Genomic DNA, 19,258 nt, shown 5'->3' with positions numbered 1-19,258 from the left:
AAACCTCATTGAACTCACTGGAACTTACTTCTGACTTTCTAAGTATACTGAGGAAATGGTTATCAGCAATGTAGCATTGCAGATTTTTATGCTGTGAGTATATAGGATAACAACTACATTGTGCTGCCATTATCCTTGGTTAAGTGGTTGCTTATAGTATCAGCCTGTTAGGTGGTGACCCAAATGTCCTGAGCCCCTGCCCCCACTTTTAAAGTGTGTTTTACTTTGCTTGTAGGGCTGCTACCCTATTCTGGTTCAGTGATGGAATAAAGTCCAATTGACTAATGAACAAGATGATCATTTTAAAAGCTTTATTTTAGAAGTTGTTTTTATGATGAAATGGAGGAGGTTCTGCTGTTGATTGCAAAAACCATCAATTGCTCCCCCAGATTTGTGACTGTGGGACAGTTTTGGAGCTAGCAAAATGTAATACTGAGGTCCAGCACCGAGGGCCTTCTGGTGGTTCCCTCACTGTGAGAAGCGAAATTACAGGGAACCAGGCAGAGGGCCTTCTCGGTAGTGGCACCCACCCTGTGGAACGCCCTCTCATCAGATGTCAAAGAAATAAACAACTATATGACATTTAGAAGACATCTGAAGGCAGCCCTGTTTAGGGTAGTTTTTAATGACTGATGATTTAATGTATTTCTAATCTTTTGCTGGAAGCCGCCCAGAGTGGCTGGGGAAACCCAGCCAGATAGGCGGGATAGAAATAAATTAGTATTAGTATTAATAGCCCAGCTATTTCCGAAATGCTTATTTTCAAAGTAAAACAATGTTACAAAATATTGGGTGGTTTTGTAGCATAAATGAAAAATCATTAGTGGTTCATCTTACATACATAAAACACAAAGTGAATCCTTATACCTGTACCTTGATTTATTTCCATAGTAAATTGCTGCATGCAGTCTTGAAGTAACCCTATAGAAATAACCCTTTTAATTAACCAAAAAGTCTCATTTATCTAAGATTAACTCTATTAGATAAAATTGACCATATTTCCTTCCTTGAAGCATAACTTTGTCAATCCAGGCTTTCTTTTGAACTTTATAAATCAAAGGACAAAAGCTCTGCCTCTTAAAAACCTTAGGCTAACTCCTGCCTTAAAACTCAGTTATCTGAAAATATTTCAAAATTTCACTTAGCATACTTGCAATAAAAGGGTAAACTTACACACTCCCAAACCATTCTCCTAATTGTAGCATTCAAGTTAAATATAGTACCCATTTTGTAGGATTTTCTAGACTTTTTAGAATGATCCTCTTCAGGTTTTAATCAATTACACGGAGTGCGGTTTTTCTGTGTAAAGCTTTTTGACTCTGACTGCCACAATTCCCAAAGCCTTTATCAACCTACTAACCAGAACTCCTTAAAAGAAAGTAAGCAGTGGGTAAGAGACCCTGCTGCTCTCAGAGAATGAATCCTGATTCTTTTCATTTCTAGGAGTGTTAAGTCTTAAAACATAATAGCCCTGAGTTTCTGAGTGTAGCTGTGCCAAAAAAATGATTTTGTTCTTCACAGTGGCTAGCGCTGGGAATAGAGTCAGAGGCAAGGATTCTAAGTGGCTGAGCTCTGCAAAGCCGATGCATGGCCTCAGTGCAATAACTGACGTTGACTTGGCTGCATTTCAAGTTGGATAGAGTGAGAGAGCAGACGGGGGGGGGGGGAGAGAGAAGAAAGATTTTCAAAACTTCCTAATAATACAGGGGTGTCAGGGGTCAGTAAGACAAACATCCCTAAAACAGATACATAAGCATCACAATGGCTGTGTTTACTTAATGCCAATATATCGTTTTTAAAGGTGATTTGATTGCTTTGCTCGCTCCCTTTGTTTCAAAACAACGTAATATTCTGTTTTCCACTTGCATTATTGTTGAACCTCATTAAGCAGCTTTTAAGGAAGGGGGAAAGTTAGCTAAATTGTTGCCTTCATTGTCACACTGTTTCTTTTGACTTTTTTCGCCTCTTAATTTACGGAGAGGAAGAGAGAGCGGGGGGAAAGCAACTCCTGGCAAACACATATGCCAAAGTTAATTAAGCTTGAAGTTTGAATCCTTTCATCAGAGGGGAAGCCTGGGATTCAGTTATGTAGAGAAAATCTCAAAGCCTGGGGAGCGGGGTATTACTAACTGTGGGTTTTTTACTCCCAGCTACCTGCCTGGGCCTGTTCATTTGAATTGGATCCTCATCCTGAGTACACCGCCAGCACTTTCTACTTTTGGCTCATCTCCCCAGTTCAACCTCCAGTACGTTTTGCATATTCAGTGATGAAAAACAGCCTTATTGAGCACACTGAGCAAGAGGTGCCAGTTACAATGAATTGTCACACTGTACGATTAGAAGCTAAAAGCAAGGTAAGACTTTCTGTTCTCTTCCTGCCCTTTTTAAAGCAGCAACTGGAAGGAAAATAGAAATTGACACCATATAATGGCCTCTGGATGTGCATATTCACTAGACCTATGAGTGTTTCTTTTCAGCCCTGCAGAAAGAGATTCAGGAAATTTAAATTTGCTTTTTTTCTGTTTTTACTTTTTGAGAATATTGAAGGTGATGGTGTTATTTCTTTAGGCAAGAGAAAATGTCATGGTACACGAGACTTACTGAGTTGTCTCTTATCACATTAATACTTGGTTTATCCTGCTGGAAGAGAAGGACAGCTTGACATCACCTGCTCCTACTACAAATAAAAACAACCAGAAACAAGTAACATCTGTGACAGCAAAAAATATTCATGCAAAAATCCCCTCCCACAATTTTTTTCATGTGTGTTAAATCTTTATGAAATGCAAAGGAGAGTAAAATAACTTGACTTTGCTTTATGTGTGTTTCAGTCACACAGGGGAAAATTCATCTCAAACTTGCAAGCTTTAAGATAAATATATATGTATATAGAAATGCTAAGTTTATAATAAAAGCTTTGCTGCTGCACTAAGTGCTAAGCTGCTCAGGTCATAATGCAGATGGGTATCATTAGAGGGTGTAGGAGGAGCCAGTTGCTTTCATGGTTTATAGATTTCTCAGGTGTTGCGTTTAAATGAGTTTTTATGCTCCACATTGGTAAACGAACCCAGTGGCAGGCTAATCTCCGTTTCATTTGTCAAGAGTGCTTTTGCGCAAAGTGCCAAGGAATTACTGTAATAAGAAAAACATGTTTAAAATATGTAATTGAAGCTTTTGTACCTGTGCATTCCTTGTGAACTTTGAAACATCCTTTCATGCAAAATACTCCCTCATTTTCAGGATGAAACTTGCGTGCCAATTACAGTTTTTCATAAAGCCAATTCTAAAGAGCTGCGCAGGATGCCACTTCTGGTTCATGTATATGGAGCTTATGGCATAGACTTGAACATGAGCTTTAAAGCAGAAAATTTAATGCTAATCAAGGATGGGTGGATATTAGCATACTGTCATGTTAGGTAAGATCTATACACTAAAAGCCATTGTCTTGTGGCTTCTGTTGCTTGTGAAAATGTGATTGATATATTCTCAGTGCTTGAAGTTTTCCTTTTGACTATAAAGTTTCCCATTCCATTTGCAAACAATTTCCTCCTAAATTTATGTTACCTATTGTTTGCCGATAATTTCTTAAAATTACTGTTGCTTAGATGAATTCAGTTAGATTCAAGGGATGAAAATGCAGCTGTTTCAGTTCTTTGGCTTAGTGAAAACTGATTGGATTTTCGAAAGCCTTTTTGAGATCTTTCATACTATTCCTGTGGTAGCTTCCCCCATATAAGGCTTTTCTTTCAGCATGTCATGTAAAATTCTATTCTGATATTGCATTAGCCTTATGGTGATTTACATTCACCTAAAAACAAATAATGAAGGATATATTTGCTGCCAAAAAGTCACCTTAGTTTTTTATAAACCTATCCCATTAACTAATTTTTCTGTCTTATTTTGTGTGGCAGCATATAAAGGACTTTCAACTGTTCCACATAATTCTAAATAACCAATACAGCAGCTGAAAATAATTCAAAAGAAAATAGTTTCTCTCTCTCCCACTCTCTCTGCATGATTTTGTAAAACAACAAAATAAACAATAAAATTTATTTAGACAAATCATTACTGGTTATTTTTGTATGACACCACAGTTGATACATAGCATATCTCAGGATGCCAGGTCCTCAACTCAGTTTTGATGGAATTGACAAATATAACACATAAATATATAAAAAGTAAGATTCCCCCCCCCCCTTGTTGTAACACAACACGGAAGTAAGTCCAATTACCAAGTAAGACTAGGTTTTTTCCTAAAAAATAATGTCCAAAATTTGGGAGCATCTTATACACGGATAGATCTTCCCCCATTTTCTTAAATCGGAGTCCCCAAAAATAGAGGGTGTCTTATACATGGGGGCGTCTTATAGACAGAAAAATACGGTACTTCCCTATATGTGTTCTTGGGATTGTGGCCTTGGGCTGCCCTTGGTTTCAATAGGGGAAAATATATAAATCATTTGGAAATTAATTCTATGCCAGCCTTTTTAAAAGAAGCAGAATTTGTACAGAAGCAAAAAGAAAAAGAAAAGGCCCCAATGTTACTCAGAAGTGGGCACTAGCCTGACGTAAGGCATGCTTCTTCTTTTTGTACTTCTGCTATGATATGGGACTAGTGGGTCTCAGTCTGTGTGCTCTGTGAATCCAAACAACCCCTGGAGCTCACCGATCTGAAATTACAGCAGAAGTGCACATGACTCCCATATCTGCTTCCCCTCCTTCCACATAATGTTTAAACAGGCTTTTCACCATCTTAACCTTATTTCCAAATTGAAAAACTGCTCTGGGTGGTAGGTCTTACCTGTAAATTTAGAAATGCTATGTGTTTGTTTGTATTGTTTCAAGAATGTGAGCAACTTTATACCTCTTTCCTGATTAGCAAACCTGACTAAGGTATTGGAAAAATCTGTGCTGAGTTTTAAAATACAGTAGTTTAGGCAAAATAAAATAAAATACAATCACTGTAAAACGATACTTTGCTTTCAGAACAGTTTTAAGAATTTTGCATTGCCTTGAAGTGAATGAATGAATAAATAAATAACTTTTCTCCAGAATACTAAACATAATGGGTTGGGTCCAGCTGAGCTCTTCCGTGAATGGAAGTCCTTGCATTTCCAAAGAAGCTTTAAGCAAAGGCTTGTAGGGACAAAAGATGGAGTGACAGCGCTTGCCAATTTAGGTTGACCAGGTGTCTTACTTTACGGAGGACAGATTTCTGTTTGAAAAGCTGCCCATTCCAAGTTCAGTTTAATGTTTAAAAAATAAGAAGGGAGAACAGTTAGCTCCTAGACAACAGACTGAGGAGGCACATAGGTCACAGTCTCCCCAACACTGCTGAGATTATTTGTATTTCTGCTTAAATTGTTGTGATAATTTCTGAGTTTGCATACATAAATATTAGCATATGCACATTTTATGCAAATTGGTGCCCTCTTTCACCCTCTCTTTCGAGATGCACTTCCCATTTTTCAGTGATGCGTAAATAAGCACCCTATGCTGGTTTCCACCTGCAGCCCTCTGCCCCACCTCCCATTTTCTTCCAGGGGTTCCCCTGGTCCTCTGAAGCAGGTTTTCAGGGCATGGAAAAGGAAGAAAGGACCTGCAAAAATTGCCTTGTCCCCTTTCATATGCAAAAGTTGACCGCACTCGCATAGATCTGTGGATCTAGCTGTTTTATCACTTCTTTAGCTGTAAAATTTTGACAAAAACATGTGAAAGCTTTAAAGCAGGGGTCCCCAAACTAAGGCCCGGGGGCCGGATGCAGCCCAATCACCTTCTAAATCCGGCCCGCGGACAATCCGGGAATCAGCGTGTTTTTACATGAGTAGAATGTGTCCTTTTATTTAAAATGCATCTCTGGGTTATTTGTGGGGCCTGCCTGATGTTTTTACATGAGTAGAATGTGTCCTTTTGTTTAAAATGCTTCTCTGGGTTATTTGTGGGGCATAGGAATTTGTTCATATTCCCCCCCCCAATATAGTCTGGCCCCCCACAAGGTCTGAGGGACAGTGGACCGGCCCCCTGCTGAAAAAGTTTGCTGACCCCTGCTTTAAATAGACATCAAAGCACATGTATTGGCCTATTTATGACATAGGAGGGCTTCCGTATATATTAGAAAATGGTGGTTGTCTTTTAAGAGATGTGTAACATTTCTCAGTTGTTTCATTGTTGTTTTTATTTGTCAGAGGTGGAGGAGAGTTAGGCCTGAGATGGCATAAAGATGGCAGTATGACAAAGAAGCACAATGGTATTCAAGACCTCCAGGCCTGCATAAAGTTGTTACATGAACTGGGATATTCTCAGCCAGCGCTTACAGCACTGACGAGTGTGAGTGCTGGAGGAGTTCTTGCAGGAGCTCTCTACAATAATGATCCTCACCTTATCAGAGCTATGGTTTTACAGGTGAGATTACTGCTACTAAATTTCATTCCACTCAAGTGCAAAGGTTATTGCAGGCCTCCTACCCTTCCTTAAAGATCAGAATGAAGGGCTTTTGCAAGTCTCCCTCTCTTCCCTTTTAAGTCTCCAGCCTCACTCTGATCTAAAAGTGGAGGTGGAGGTCCTCTCAAAGGTTTCTGCAAGCCTTCCCCTCCCCCGATTAAGATGGCAGCAAATTTCCCCATCTCTGACTTAGAAGGTCTGCACCGGGTGTTGGACCAGAGAGACAGACTTATTATTACATATTTATTAAATTTATATACCGTCCTATACCCGCAGGTCTCAGGATGCTGCACAGGATAAAATCATGATATAAAAACACAAAATACATAATTAAAATAAAAACAAGAACAACCCAATAATGCCCCCCTCCACACCAATAACCACTTTGATGTCCAGTGGCATCCCCAGCCCAGGGAGCCTCAGGCGTGGTGTTGGAGAACTTCAGTATCCATATGGAGGTTGCCACTGAACCTCCTTGGGACTTCATGGCCTCCATGGCATTGCCTCAAAGGGTCATCAGTCCAACATGTTTGGCAAGACACACTGTTGATGTAGTTTTCACTCCCAAGTGGTATGGGAAATGGACCGCAGATTGGGGTGGGGTTGGGGTGTAATGCACACCCTTGTCATGGTCAAATCATTACATAATGAAGTTTGAACTAGTTGCAGCAATTTCCCCCTGTAATAGTGGTGGGCCCATTCCAGATGTTTTCTCTTCAGAGACTGATGGCACCTGTGGGGTTGCTGAATACTCTGGGGATCTTGAAGCAAAGGTAGTTGATGATCTTATTGAAGGCCTGGTTTTGCTATGGATAACAACAACATCAACAACAATATATTTATATGCCACCCATCTTACTGGGTTCCCCCAGCCACGCTGGGTGGCTTCCAACAATTATACCAATATGGAACAGGCATTGTGGTTATTTAAAAGGGCTTACAAGGATCTCTCCAACGTGGGTGAATGGGCAAATAAAATTCAGTAAGCAAATGGAAAGTATTTCTCCTCAAACGTGTTAACCATTAATATGCATGAAGATTCTACTACTAATTTCTTACAACGGCCTAATTAGAGGACCTGGTTGGGTACACTGGGAAATATCAGCAGGCTTACATATTACATCTGGGTTTTTAAAATTTTATATAATTAGTCTTTTGAAGTTGTGGGGAAAAAATGTTCATTTTATTCACAGGCCCCATTCCTGGATGTTTTAAATACAATGTTGGACCCTCATCTCCCCCTAACTATTGAAGAACAAGAAGAATGGGGTAATCCTTTGGTTGATGAGACTTGCAAGGAATATATCCAAAGCTACTGTCCCTATCAGAATATTAGGCCACAGGTACCAGTTCATCTATTCTTAATACTACAAAGTGCATTTCAAGCAAGCGGGGGGGGGGGATGAATCTCAATAGCAGTTTTTACAGTTCAGACAGGTGTTTTTAGGAATGGTTGTGATCCAAGCCAAGTTAAGAACCTTCAATAGGACGGTACTAAGAAACTGCTTTAGCTGCGGATCTGTGCATGCCTAGAAGCCCTATCAAAAGCAATTAAACTAACTTCTTAGTAACACAGCTAGAATTGCCCTGTAACTCTTCATACTTACAAACATACATAATTTTATCAATATGACATACATACAAACATACATAATTTTATCCATAAATTTTTTACCTTTCTACAGTTCAAACCATGCTCAAGGCAGCTTACAACATGAAAAAATACACGTCATGTGCAACCCCTAGCAGAAGGTCAGTTCACAGGCCAGCCCAAATTATCCAGGCTCCTTTGCAAAGTAACGAGACATGGAAATGTTATTCCCAAGATCAGATATAAGCCTAAGTAGAGAGAAAGCAATATTAGGAGAGAACAAAGCACCACATCACATCCTTAACATAACACATCTCTCAGTTGTGTTGAAAGAGAGAGGAGGATGAATTGCAGCAGCGATGGGCTGGCAAGATTTTCCTTTGAGTTTCTTTCCAGTCTCAGTCATACAAGATGTTTACAGGGGAGTTTTAACAGAAAGCAAGTGCAGTGCTTTACTAAGTCACAGATAAAATATTTTCATAATTGTCAAATATGACTGGCATGAGTGGTTTCTTCATTTATATAATCAAATCTGTGAAATGCTTCTCTCCTGCTGACATTGCAGAGTGACTTCCACCCAGTTAAAAATTAATTGCTGCACAGTAACTCCATCCTGCTAACTCAGACATTTCCTCTCCTCCCCAACCCCCCTCCCTTTGCTCTAGAATTATCCTTCTGCTTTCATCACAGCCTCTGAAAACGATCAACGCATACCTCTGGCTGGGCTATTAAGATACATCTGTAAACTTAGAAAAGCTGTACAAGCTTTCCATGCCCAAGACAACTGCACAAAAGTGAAAGGTAAAATTAGAAATCTGTGGTTAGCTGAATCATCATACTGTACAGTATGAGAAATTGTTGCAATGGAAGGACTGTTGCCCCAATCCAACAATAACATGCATATGTACAAATATTTTTGTCCAAGCTGAATTCTTGCAAACACAACCTATGCAAACACAACCTTAAATAAGAGCTCTGCAGCTGCATAAACCTCTTCTTCAAGGGATGGGGATGTGGGTCTAGATTCAGTGTTCAGCTTCCTTCCCCACCCCTCCATTCCAAACAGATTATTGGTACCACTGAAAGATCCAATTCGGGTCAGATCAGATTATTTTCCTGTTCCCTTTTTGCGCTTGCTGTTGCTTGCACATACATTACAAAGCAACTGAAGCAAGAACTACTTTAGGACTCTTGTGTGACGCGGCTCAAGGCTTCAGTTCCTCATGAGTAGACAGAGAAGGGTGATGACTGGATCTTAAGTCACAGCCTTGGTGGTTGAAGGGCTGGGTTGTGAGGGCTGAAATGCTCAGTAGAGATTACATGGACAAACAGGAGTTTCTGCTGTGTGGACATCTACCATCATCAAAGATGGGCAAGATGATGGTGGACACACTTTTATGGAGAAGCAGATTAAATCAGAACTAGCACATCTTTTGACCAGAAGCTCGATAAATCTCCCAAGTCCTTGTTGAATGCACAAATGTGGCGTGGTAATGGTGGTGTAAATGCAGTCTTTGCCTTAAAGTGCATCACATGTAATGGCTATTATGATAACTGTCCTGGCAAAACCAGCAACTGGGTCACTTTTTTTTTTATGGGATAAATGACCAAAATGAGTTTATATTACAAAAGTGCTTTGGAGGAAACATGTACAGGATACCTTCAAAATAACTGATCCCCATCAGTCATTAAGCACAAAAGGTCATGATAAAATACTGAATTTACTTTCGTCACCAGTAGAGTATATAACTTGTTGCTACAAGAAAAAAACAGCTTCTCCTCCACTCTTGCCTCATCCTTTGTTGGCCTTTTCTGCTTGTTTCAGGACTTCAGATGCCTAATATTCTCTTAGATGTTCAACCAGGAGGCAGTCATTGTGCTCCATCTTGGGATGATTCTTTAAATCAGGTATCCTCACTGTGTTCTTTTTTGCAATCAAAAAGGGAAACAGCACAGATCAGTGCTATACACTGTGGAGATAATTGCTCTCATGTTGTGAGATAAAAACTGAAACTTCAAGGGTCGTGAACGTTTGAGGAATAATATGTATGCATGTACAGTGTTTGTGATTCCCAAATAACCATCTCAAATCTGCACACCACCGCTTATCTACCTACCACCATCTCTCCTGTGATCTCTACACACAGGGCCAGCCTTACCATTAGACAGAATGAAGCAACTGCTTCAGGTGGCAGATGTTGTGGGGACAGCAAAAGCACCCCCAGCTGTTCCTCCCGAGCCTGCCAGCCATTCCCCTTTGTTGCCTCTCCTGCAGCCCCTAAACTGGCCTGCTACCTCGGGTACATGGGTGATGCTATCCTATCACCAATGTGGAAGTGAAATTCAGTTGTCAGTCCAAGTGGTAAGGGGACGTCCTGTTGTATTTCATCTCAGGCAGCAAAATTTATTTGACTGGCCATGTCTGCATGCATTGCCTTTCATTCCTCTCCCTGGTGACTTCCTGGGGGGAAAACACCCTGGAAGGGGGGGGGAGCATTTATCCTGGAAGGTTAAAGGGAAGACTGAGCAAAACACTTGAAGTGGGTGACGCCATTCATAAGCACAAGTGTTTGGTGGCTGTCCATTTTAAGATGAATACTGCAAAGTCACCTTGAATGGGCAGGAGAAGCTGCTATGTGAATTGGTCAATACAAGCTGATCTTGAGCCCAGTACCTACCTAGATCAGATGTTAAAAGAACATTTGCTTGTGTACGACATTAACGCTTCTCGTGCTTTATTTAGTGTAGACATGTTTTAATTGTTCTGCTTTCTACTTGAGTGTTTCATAAATAATACTTTCCCTCCTAATAAATAAGAGGCCCCTTGTTGGAAAAAAGAGACTCTGCACCTCTTTTTCCATGAATGCAAATGGCTTCTATTCACGACGCACCAACTTTGGATATCACCCAGCAGGAAGAAAATGCTATATCTATTTTAAAAAGTAATTGGTCATCATCCAACCAGAGGAATCCTACAGATGGCATTTATGTCTTTCTTCTTGAGAGGCTCAATTCACGAGCCAATTCACTAGCATCTGTTTTGGGGGACTGGGGTGGGCAGAGGCCTGGATTCAGCCATTACCCTTCCACCCCAAAAGCTGATTGGTACTGTTGAAAACAGGCTGACTTCACTGTGCAAGGATTGAGCTTCTTACATCATACACTGCAAATTCAGCAAGGAAGGTATTCCACTTTAATTCCCCCAACACTGGTGCCAGTACTCATATGGGCTTCTTGCTATGTATTTCAGGAACATGCTACACATACCCACGTGTATGTATGTTTTTGCTAATTATTTATTAATTTAGCTCTTTTGTACATCACTCTGCAAGCAGTTCTTGGGAACCTTCTCTCTCTCTTTTTGGCTGAAAACAATCAATTAGAAAAAACAAGAAGGAATTTCAGCGTACGAAAAAGCAACGTGCACAAAAATAATTCTTTGTTGCTTTCCCCCTGCACAGTTGAATTCAGCTTGTCTACTTAGCATAGAGTGCGTACACATGAGCAAGACACTTTCTTCATCCACTGGCTACAGTGGGAAGAAGCAAAGCAATTTCGAAAGCATTTTTGTGACACCGGCTTCAGACTCGCTGCCACTATTCTAGTCACAAGCTGTGCTATACCTGACAGTAATGCTCAATTCACAGGAAGCTTTTCTGATCTCAGTGAAAAGCCCATTACAACAGCTGCCATTTTATAAAGAGAATTGAGCAGGAAGAACTCTGATTACTGTACAGACTGCAGGAGAATCCACATTATTATACCCAATGTTACAGGAGCACGAATTGCACTGGGAGGGAAGCAGCAATAGAGTGGGGAAAGAGGGAGTTATACTTCTCTGAAATGTGCAAAGTGCTATGAAGTGTCTGCTGGTTTTTTCACAGTGAAATGTTTTTCATTGTTTTAGGCTTCGACACAACTAGCATTTTTGTACAAGGAGCTTGGACTTGACAAACGGCAGTAACTCTGCAAAGCTGGAATTTTTCTCCCAATTCCTAAAGCCAACGGAAATATTTTTTGTGGAATAAGAAACTATTTAAACTAATTTTATTTTAGAATTGGCTAAAGTATTCCAGGGTAATTGTTCATGAATTTGTAATTACATATTTTTTCTTAAAAACTGAAAACCCTGTATACCTTCAAATGTCTTTTTTTTTTTACAAAATAAAAAGTATGTTTACCTGAATTAATTTTATTACACCTTCCGCAAGGTCATTCACAATAATTTCTCTCTCTCTCTTACATCATAGATCTTTGCTTATGTTACAGATGTATGGTGTATTACTATTGCTACAAGTTTGTCGTGGCCTCTGGCTAGAACAAATGAACACATGAGCTGAACAATATAAAAGAGCAATTACAAATCATAGAATACAAAATCATAGAAACCAGAAACAAAACAGTAAAAATAATAACTAAAATATCGTAGAGACCAAAAATCAGTAAAGAGGGCAAGCTTACCACCCTAGGCAAGGTAATCTACAATCTGGGAGTTTCCAGGGTAGTTCAAACAGAATTACAAGCCTGGTAGATGAAGGGAACGCTGTGGATGTAGCCTATCTTGATTTCAGCAAGGCCTTTGACAAGGTGCCCCATGATATTCTTGTAAAGAAGCTGGTAAAATGCGGGCTAGACAATGCTACCATTCAGTGGATTTGTAACTGGCTTACTGACCGAACCCAAAGGGTGCTCATCAATGGCTCCTCCTTATCCTGGAGAGTAGTGACTAGTGGGGTGCCACAGGGTTCTGTCTTGGGCCCAGTCTTATTCAACATCTTTATCAATGACTTGGATGATGGGCTTGAGGGCATCCTGAGCAAGTTTGCAGACGACACCAAATTGGGAGCGGTGGTTAATACCCCAGAGGACAGGATCACACTTCAAAATGACCTTAACAGATTAGACAACTGGGCCAAAGCAAACAAGATGAATTTTAACAAGGAGAAATGTAAGGTACTACACTTGGGCAGAAAAAATGAAAGGCACAAATACAGGATGGGTGACACCTGGCTTGAGAGCAGTACATGTGAAAAGGATCTAGGAGTCTTGGTAGACCACAAACTTGACATGAGTCAGCAGTGTGATGCAGCAGCTAAAAAAGCCAATGCAATTCTGGGCTGCATCAATAGGAGTATAGCATCTAGATCAAGGGAAGTAATAGTACCACTATATTCTGCTCTGGTCAGACCTCACCTGGAGTACTGTGTCCAGTTCTGGGCACCACAGTTCAAGAAGGATACTGACAAACTGGAACGTGTCCAGAGGAGGGCAACCAAAATGGTCAAAGGCCTGGAAACAATGCCTTATGAGGAACGGCTTAGGGAGCTGGGTATGTTTAGCCTGGAGAAGAGAAGGTTAAGGGGTGATATGATAGCCATGTTCAAATATATGAAAGGATGTCATATGGAGGAGGGAGAAAGATTGTTTTCTGCTGCTCCAGAGAAGCGGACACGAAGCAATGGATTCAAACTACAAGAAAGAAGCTTCCACCTAAACATTAGGAAGAACTTCCTGACAGTAAGAGCTGTTCGGCAGTGGAATTTGCTACCAAGGAGTGTGGTGGAGTCTCCTTCTTTGGAGGTCTTTAAGCAGAGGCTTGACAGGCATATGTCAAGAATGCTTTGATGGTGTTTCCTGCTTGGCAGGGGGTTGGACTGGATGACCCTTGTGGCCTCTTCCAACTCTATGATTCTATGATTCTATGAAACAGAATGAAGCTATTCTTAAGGACATGTTGTAGACTGTAAGCTCATACACCCTTGTGTGGGAGTAAGCCTCAGCAGGACGTACTTGTAAATAGACTAGGATTGCACTGTTAGTGCTTTAAATGCCAAACCTGGCACCATTAATTGAATCCAGAAACAAACTGGGAATCAGTGCAGTTGGTGAAGGACTAGAGTGATATGTTCTGTTCTCCTGACTCCTGTCAGAAGTTTGGCAAAGTTTCCAGATGGTTTTCAAGGGCCACCCTATGTAGTGCTCGTAACAGAATGGTTCAACCATTACAGATGCATTCCTTTTCATTATGCTAGAAGATAATCCCAAATTCTGCATTTATCTCTGCTGCCATGAAGGTAGGAGATGAAGTTTAGACTACGCATGTGGCAGACTCGTAGTTGGAGGAGACCTGGGAACTAATTCTAGTCCAGCCACTGCTCAATGCGTGAAATTATTTCTGATAAGAGATATTACAAGTAAGTGGAGACAGCGATGCCCCCAAATGACCTGCTGCAGTTTTTTGTTTTGTTTTTTACTTTTGCTTTAGTCATTTTTATTGGCTTTTTAAAGTCTAAGTATAGAACCTAGGATAGAAAAATCAAAAACCGAGGAACACAATGCAACTGTCAAGGAAAGGGAGCATGGATAGTACAATCCAATCCAATACAACATAAAAAGGTCATTTTGAGAGTTCCAAATCTCAAGGGAGCCCTCCGAGTGTCTCTGCGTGGTTAATGTATGTATAGTATACTGTATAACCAAATATTCACCAAATAGCATGAAAAGCATCATGTTTAACTGTACCCTGTAGCACTCGAACTTGGCAAGTGATCTTTTCAGATATACCGTAGCAGCGTTCCAAACATTCAAGGTTCCAAATTCTGTAAAGTTTTCCATTTTTGGACAGCTGGCAAACAAGTAACACCTACACACCCAAACGCTATTTAAACACAGCATTCAAATTTGGTCCTTCAAAGCTGCTGCCCCTTTTGTAAAGAAATTACAACTCATAGATTTGGAACAAACCATTGCCACTTAGCAATACGCATAGAGCAAATTGAAGGCGCTTGAATAGCATGCCTTTTCTGCAACAAAACACTTCCCTTTGAAAGCTTCAATCTGGTGGATGGGTTCGCTTGTCCAGTATTCCAAAATGAGTCCTTCTCCCTTTTCAGTTACGACTGCTTTGGTATTTACTACTTTGCCACTGTTGACAACATTCGTGCTTAGCTTTACAGTAGCTTCGGAGGGAATACCAGGAACCGAACCCTGCAGATCTGTTACGGTCTCCAGTCCAAAATTTAGGACCACCATAAACACTTGATCTAACCCATCCAGTTCCCTCACATATACAAAGACGTCACTGTCATTCCAAACGTAACACATCCATCCTCTAAAAATAGGAAGCTCGTTGGCGCGAATGGAACTGAGCTCTCGGTACAAGCGGAGTGTAGAATTCTGTTGAGACTCTTGCTCCTGTAATGTAATGGTTGCTTCCTTTAGTCAATTTTCAGATGCTGAAAGGACAATCATTTCTCATTCCATGGCTGCCTGTGACCTCTGCTGCTCCTACTCTACCACCCTCAGTCAGCCAAAGGTCTACTGCCCCCTTCAATGACTTTTCTCCTTGCATGGAACTGCCTCCCTGCCCATGGTGCAACCTCACCTGCTGCCTTCAAATGACACTTGTGCACATTCTTCTCTCTCGACCTTTTTTCAACCTTTCCCTGCTCTGTTGTTTCCCCATTATCTATTTTAGACTGAAACCTCATTGGGAGCATATGTTACCTCTATAAGACACCATATGCATTCTGGGCCTATGCACAGCGTTATGCACAACCCTCAGCTGATTGATCGGGGGGGGGCAATTTTAAGTGCTGTGCATAATTTTAATAGTTAAAGTCGCCAGTTATTTTTTAGCCTTTTTATTGTGGTCTCAAATGGGCTCTCGAATTTAAAGTACCATCATTCATTTTTTTCAGGCTATTTAGTGTGTTACTGTTTAATAGGTTATTGTATTTTAATATTCTGTTGGAAGCCGCCCAGAGTGGCTGGGGAAACCCAGCCAGGTGGGTGGGGTATAAATATATTATTATTATTATTATTATTATTATTATTATTATTATTGTTATTATTGTTATTATTATTACTGTAATATGGAAAGGAAGATAAAATATTTTCTTACAGCAATGGGTGGCTGCTTTATTAAATTGTAAGATACATTACTCTTTCTGATAGGGCAATAAAGCATCTATATTGAGGTATCAGCAATAGGCAAATGTTAGAATAAATCAACTTACAGTGCAATCCTATACATGTCCACCTGGAAGTAAATCCTAGTTAGTTCAGTGGGGCTTACTCCTAGGTAAATAGGTATAGAATTGCTGCACACCAATGCAATCTTGACCTCAGAAGTAAGTCCCACTGAATTCAGTGATGCTTGCTTCTAGGTAAGTGGAACTTTGGATTGCAGCCTTACTTCCAAACAAGTGTGTTTTGGATTGCAGCCTAAAATGATTTAATGGTCTGCCAGTCCTAGGTAAGCCCACACCGATTTCCCATACAATTTGTTTCAGGCTTAATAGCTATGCCTTCCCATCAACTCTGAATGTGGAAAGAGGGTCACTGCTCTGGGAATCATCCAGAGCAGGGGTTCCCAACAAAATTTTCTCGAGGACCCCTCATCGAGCCGCTATTGTGACAAGGACCCCCATTAATTCCTAATCCTAAAATTAAAAAGTGAGAGCCAAATTAAGAGTCTTTTTATATTTTATCTGTATATTTTATCTTCTTCATCTGTAGGCCTTTGTCGTTTTAACGAAGCACTTTTTAACCAACGGTCCATTTTTAACTATGCGAACTGTAGCTTCCGCGAAAAACAACGCTTTGTTTACAAACACTACTGTTTTGCAAAGAGGCAGCGCGCACCAGGGAGGAGGGAGGGGAATGGAGAAGACAGGGTACCTGCGCAGTAGCGCACAAATGAAGCCGACGCGCGCAAAGCATCTTGGGGAGGTGAGCGTTAGTAGAATGCGCACGCTGCCTCTTTGCAAAACAGTAGTGTTTGTAAAGCGCCACCTAACGGCATACAGCAGAACTACTGCCTCTATCTAATTCTAGTTTTGCGCTAGACTCTGCTCATGCAGAAAGCGGCCAAAACAAAAAATCTGTTATCATACGAAATATATTTAATATATTTTTTATTCTAATAGCATCTTGCGGACCCCTCTGGCATAGCTCGCGGACCCCTGGGGGTCCACGGACCACCTGTTGGGAACCACTGATCCAGAGTTTTACTTCTGTAAATGTGAGGCGGCCTCATTCAAACTGGGGCTGGATTGTCACACTTACATTTTTAAGTATCTTGATAATACTGGCCCTACTAAAGAAAATAATTTGTAATTTATTTGAACAAGAGAGAAAAGTGCTTCAGTCATCATACTTACCTTCACATTTATATTTGGATAGTCAGGATTTACAGGTATCCAGGTTGAGTTGCCTTCACTAAAGCCAGCATTAAGAGTATCATCCCACTGCATGGGTGATTTTTCTGGAAAGGTTGCCTTGAAAAAAACCAAGAAGACATTATTCACTGCTAATACGGGGTCACACGCAAGTCAATTGCACATAAGTGGAGGTTATGCCTGTACTTCAGGTGTGGTCTGACCAAAGCAGAATAGAATGGTACTATTACTTCCCTTGATCTGGACACTATACTTCTGTTGATGCAGCCTAGAATAGCATTAGCTTTTTCTTTTGCTGCTGCATCACACTGTTGGTTCATGTTAAGCTGTTGTCTACTAACACCCCTAGTAGATCCTTTTCACATGTACTGCTGGCAAGCCAGGTGTCCCCCAACTTATACTGGTGCAGCTGGTTATTCCTGCCTAAGTACAGAACCTGACATTTGTCCCTCTTCAAATTCTTTTGGGGGGGGGGCTAGTACTCCAATCTGTTAAGGACATCTTGAATCCTGATTCTGGCTTCAGAGGCATTAACTACCCCTCCCAGTTTGGTGTCATCTGCAAATTTGTTGAGCATCCCCTCAATTCATACGTCCAAGTCGTTTATAAAGATGCTAGATAACAGGTCCAGGACAGAACCCTGTGGGACCCCAGTTGTCACTTTTTTCAATGATGATGAGGGACCATTAATGAGCACTCTTGGGCTTGATGTTCTTGGACTCCAACTTGCATCAGCCCCTAAGAGAATGGCCAATAGTTAGGGATGATGGCAGTCATAGTTCAACAACATCTGGAAGGCCCACCAGTCCTGTTTTAGGAGAAACATAAACAACACAGGCATTGGAGGGGGGGGGAATTAACAGCACTGGGAAAGTCAAGACGGCTTGATCACCAGCGAAGGGTAAAACAGCATCCCCTGTATCGTGGTTATTGCATGGGGTTGGAATTCAAGAATTTTCAAACTCACATTTTCTGATGTGGTATCTTCCATTCCAATTTCTTCACCGTAATAGGTTGTAGGTGTTCCAGGAAGAGTTAAAAGAAGCATGTTGATGACATTTATGTATTCCTTCCCAATCCGGGAGGCAATTCGAGCACTGTTGGGGTCTCCAGCCTATCAGGAAAGTATATTGTTTTATCAGACTCAAAAGGCACCACCTCTATAAAAGCCATGTAGATAAGGGATGGGATATCTTTCTCCACCCACAAGCCACAGTCCCTGATGGGACCTGAGGGTTGCAGGCCAATGGTGGGTGACTTTAAAAGAGGAACAGACAAATTCACGGAGGGCAAGGTTATCAATGGCTACTACCCACAATGACAATATTCCTTTGAATACGAGTTGCTGGGAATCACAAGTTGAGGAGAATGCTGTGGCACACAACTTATGCTTGTGGGCTTCTCATCGGCATCTGACTAGCGTGAGAATAGAATGCTGGACTAGATAGCGTATCCTGCGAGTGTCCCGGAAAAACCAGGACATCCCATTTTTTCTCTCACGAGAGAACAGCCGACATTTTGATTTCCCCCAGGAAGAAAAGTGCTTTTAGGGCTGCAATCTCACGCAGCACCCCAAAATGCATGTTTTTGGGCACCGTGCCCACCCCGATACACTTTTTCAGGGGGAAATTGTGGTGCAAGAACAGGGTGCCCAGAATGGCTGCCGTTCTCTCACTAGAGAAAATGGGAAGATGATGTCCCAGTTTTCGCCTTCAAGGTATGAGAGAGTATGAGACAGGCCTTTGTCTTGATCCCACAGGGCTCTTCAAGTCTTACTGTGTCTGGAGACAAAAAATGAGTGGAACGTTGAATGTGTCTTAGCTTTGTATAGTAGGACACATGCCAGCCAGGCAAGAAGAGCAGGGACAATAAGGGGCATGGCCTGGAAAGGGGTGTGGCCTAGAGAGAGTCCTGCAGATCAAATAAAGAGGCCTGGAGGTCTGCATTTGACCCAGGTCCTGAGGTTCCCTAACTCTGGTTTGAACCATATCTTGTTATAGCAGTATGAAATTGATGACTGTTTGAACTAGTGAAGTCTGCCTTT

The 19,258-nt window shown here is 41.1% G+C and overlaps 2 protein-coding genes across 6 annotated transcripts in view; one reads left to right on the top strand and one right to left on the bottom strand.

The window, feature by feature from the left end:
• Positions 1–13,285, top strand: part of PREPL (prolyl endopeptidase like) — a 25,574-nt gene extending 12,289 nt beyond the window's left edge. For 2 of the 3 annotated variants that reach the window (XM_035111187.2, XM_035111185.2), the window contains 6 exons: positions 2,151–2,354; positions 3,241–3,416; positions 6,186–6,402; positions 7,635–7,784; positions 8,698–8,833; positions 9,858–11,432. In XM_035111187.2, coding sequence (XP_034967078.1) covers positions 2,151–2,354; positions 3,241–3,416; positions 6,186–6,402; positions 7,635–7,784; positions 8,698–8,833; positions 9,858–10,036 — 1,062 coding nt within the window. In that variant the 3' untranslated portion in view covers positions 10,037–11,432. Of the gene's footprint in view, positions 1–2,150; positions 2,355–3,240; positions 3,417–6,185; positions 6,403–7,634; positions 7,785–8,697; positions 8,834–9,857; positions 11,433–11,939 lie in introns of those variants that run through there. The other variant, XM_035111186.2, reaches the window with a different exon arrangement.
• The window catches only part of SLC3A1 (solute carrier family 3 member 1), a 27,344-nt gene continuing 14,480 nt past the window's right edge, over positions 6,395–19,258 (bottom strand). The window contains exons 8-11 of one of the 3 annotated variants that reach the window (XR_004692338.2): positions 18,182–18,328; positions 17,197–17,313; positions 8,117–8,280; positions 6,395–7,247 (exon numbers count right to left, since the gene is read on the bottom strand). Coding sequence is in view for 2 of the 3 variants with exons in the window: in XM_035111188.2 (XP_034967079.1) it covers positions 14,786–15,226; positions 17,197–17,313; positions 18,182–18,328 (705 nt within the window). In the remaining variant the exon portion in view is untranslated. Of the gene's footprint in view, positions 7,248–7,777; positions 8,281–13,344; positions 15,227–17,196; positions 17,314–18,181; positions 18,329–19,258 lie in introns of those variants that run through there. The other 2 variants (XM_035111189.2, XM_035111188.2) reach the window with 2 other exon arrangements.

The sequence above is a fragment of the Zootoca vivipara genome, chromosome 3 (assembly GCF_963506605.1).
Source record: "Zootoca vivipara chromosome 3, rZooViv1.1, whole genome shotgun sequence".
Taxonomy (NCBI): Eukaryota; Metazoa; Chordata; class Lepidosauria; order Squamata; family Lacertidae; genus Zootoca; species Zootoca vivipara.
This window is presented reverse-complemented; position numbering and strand designations above follow the sequence as displayed.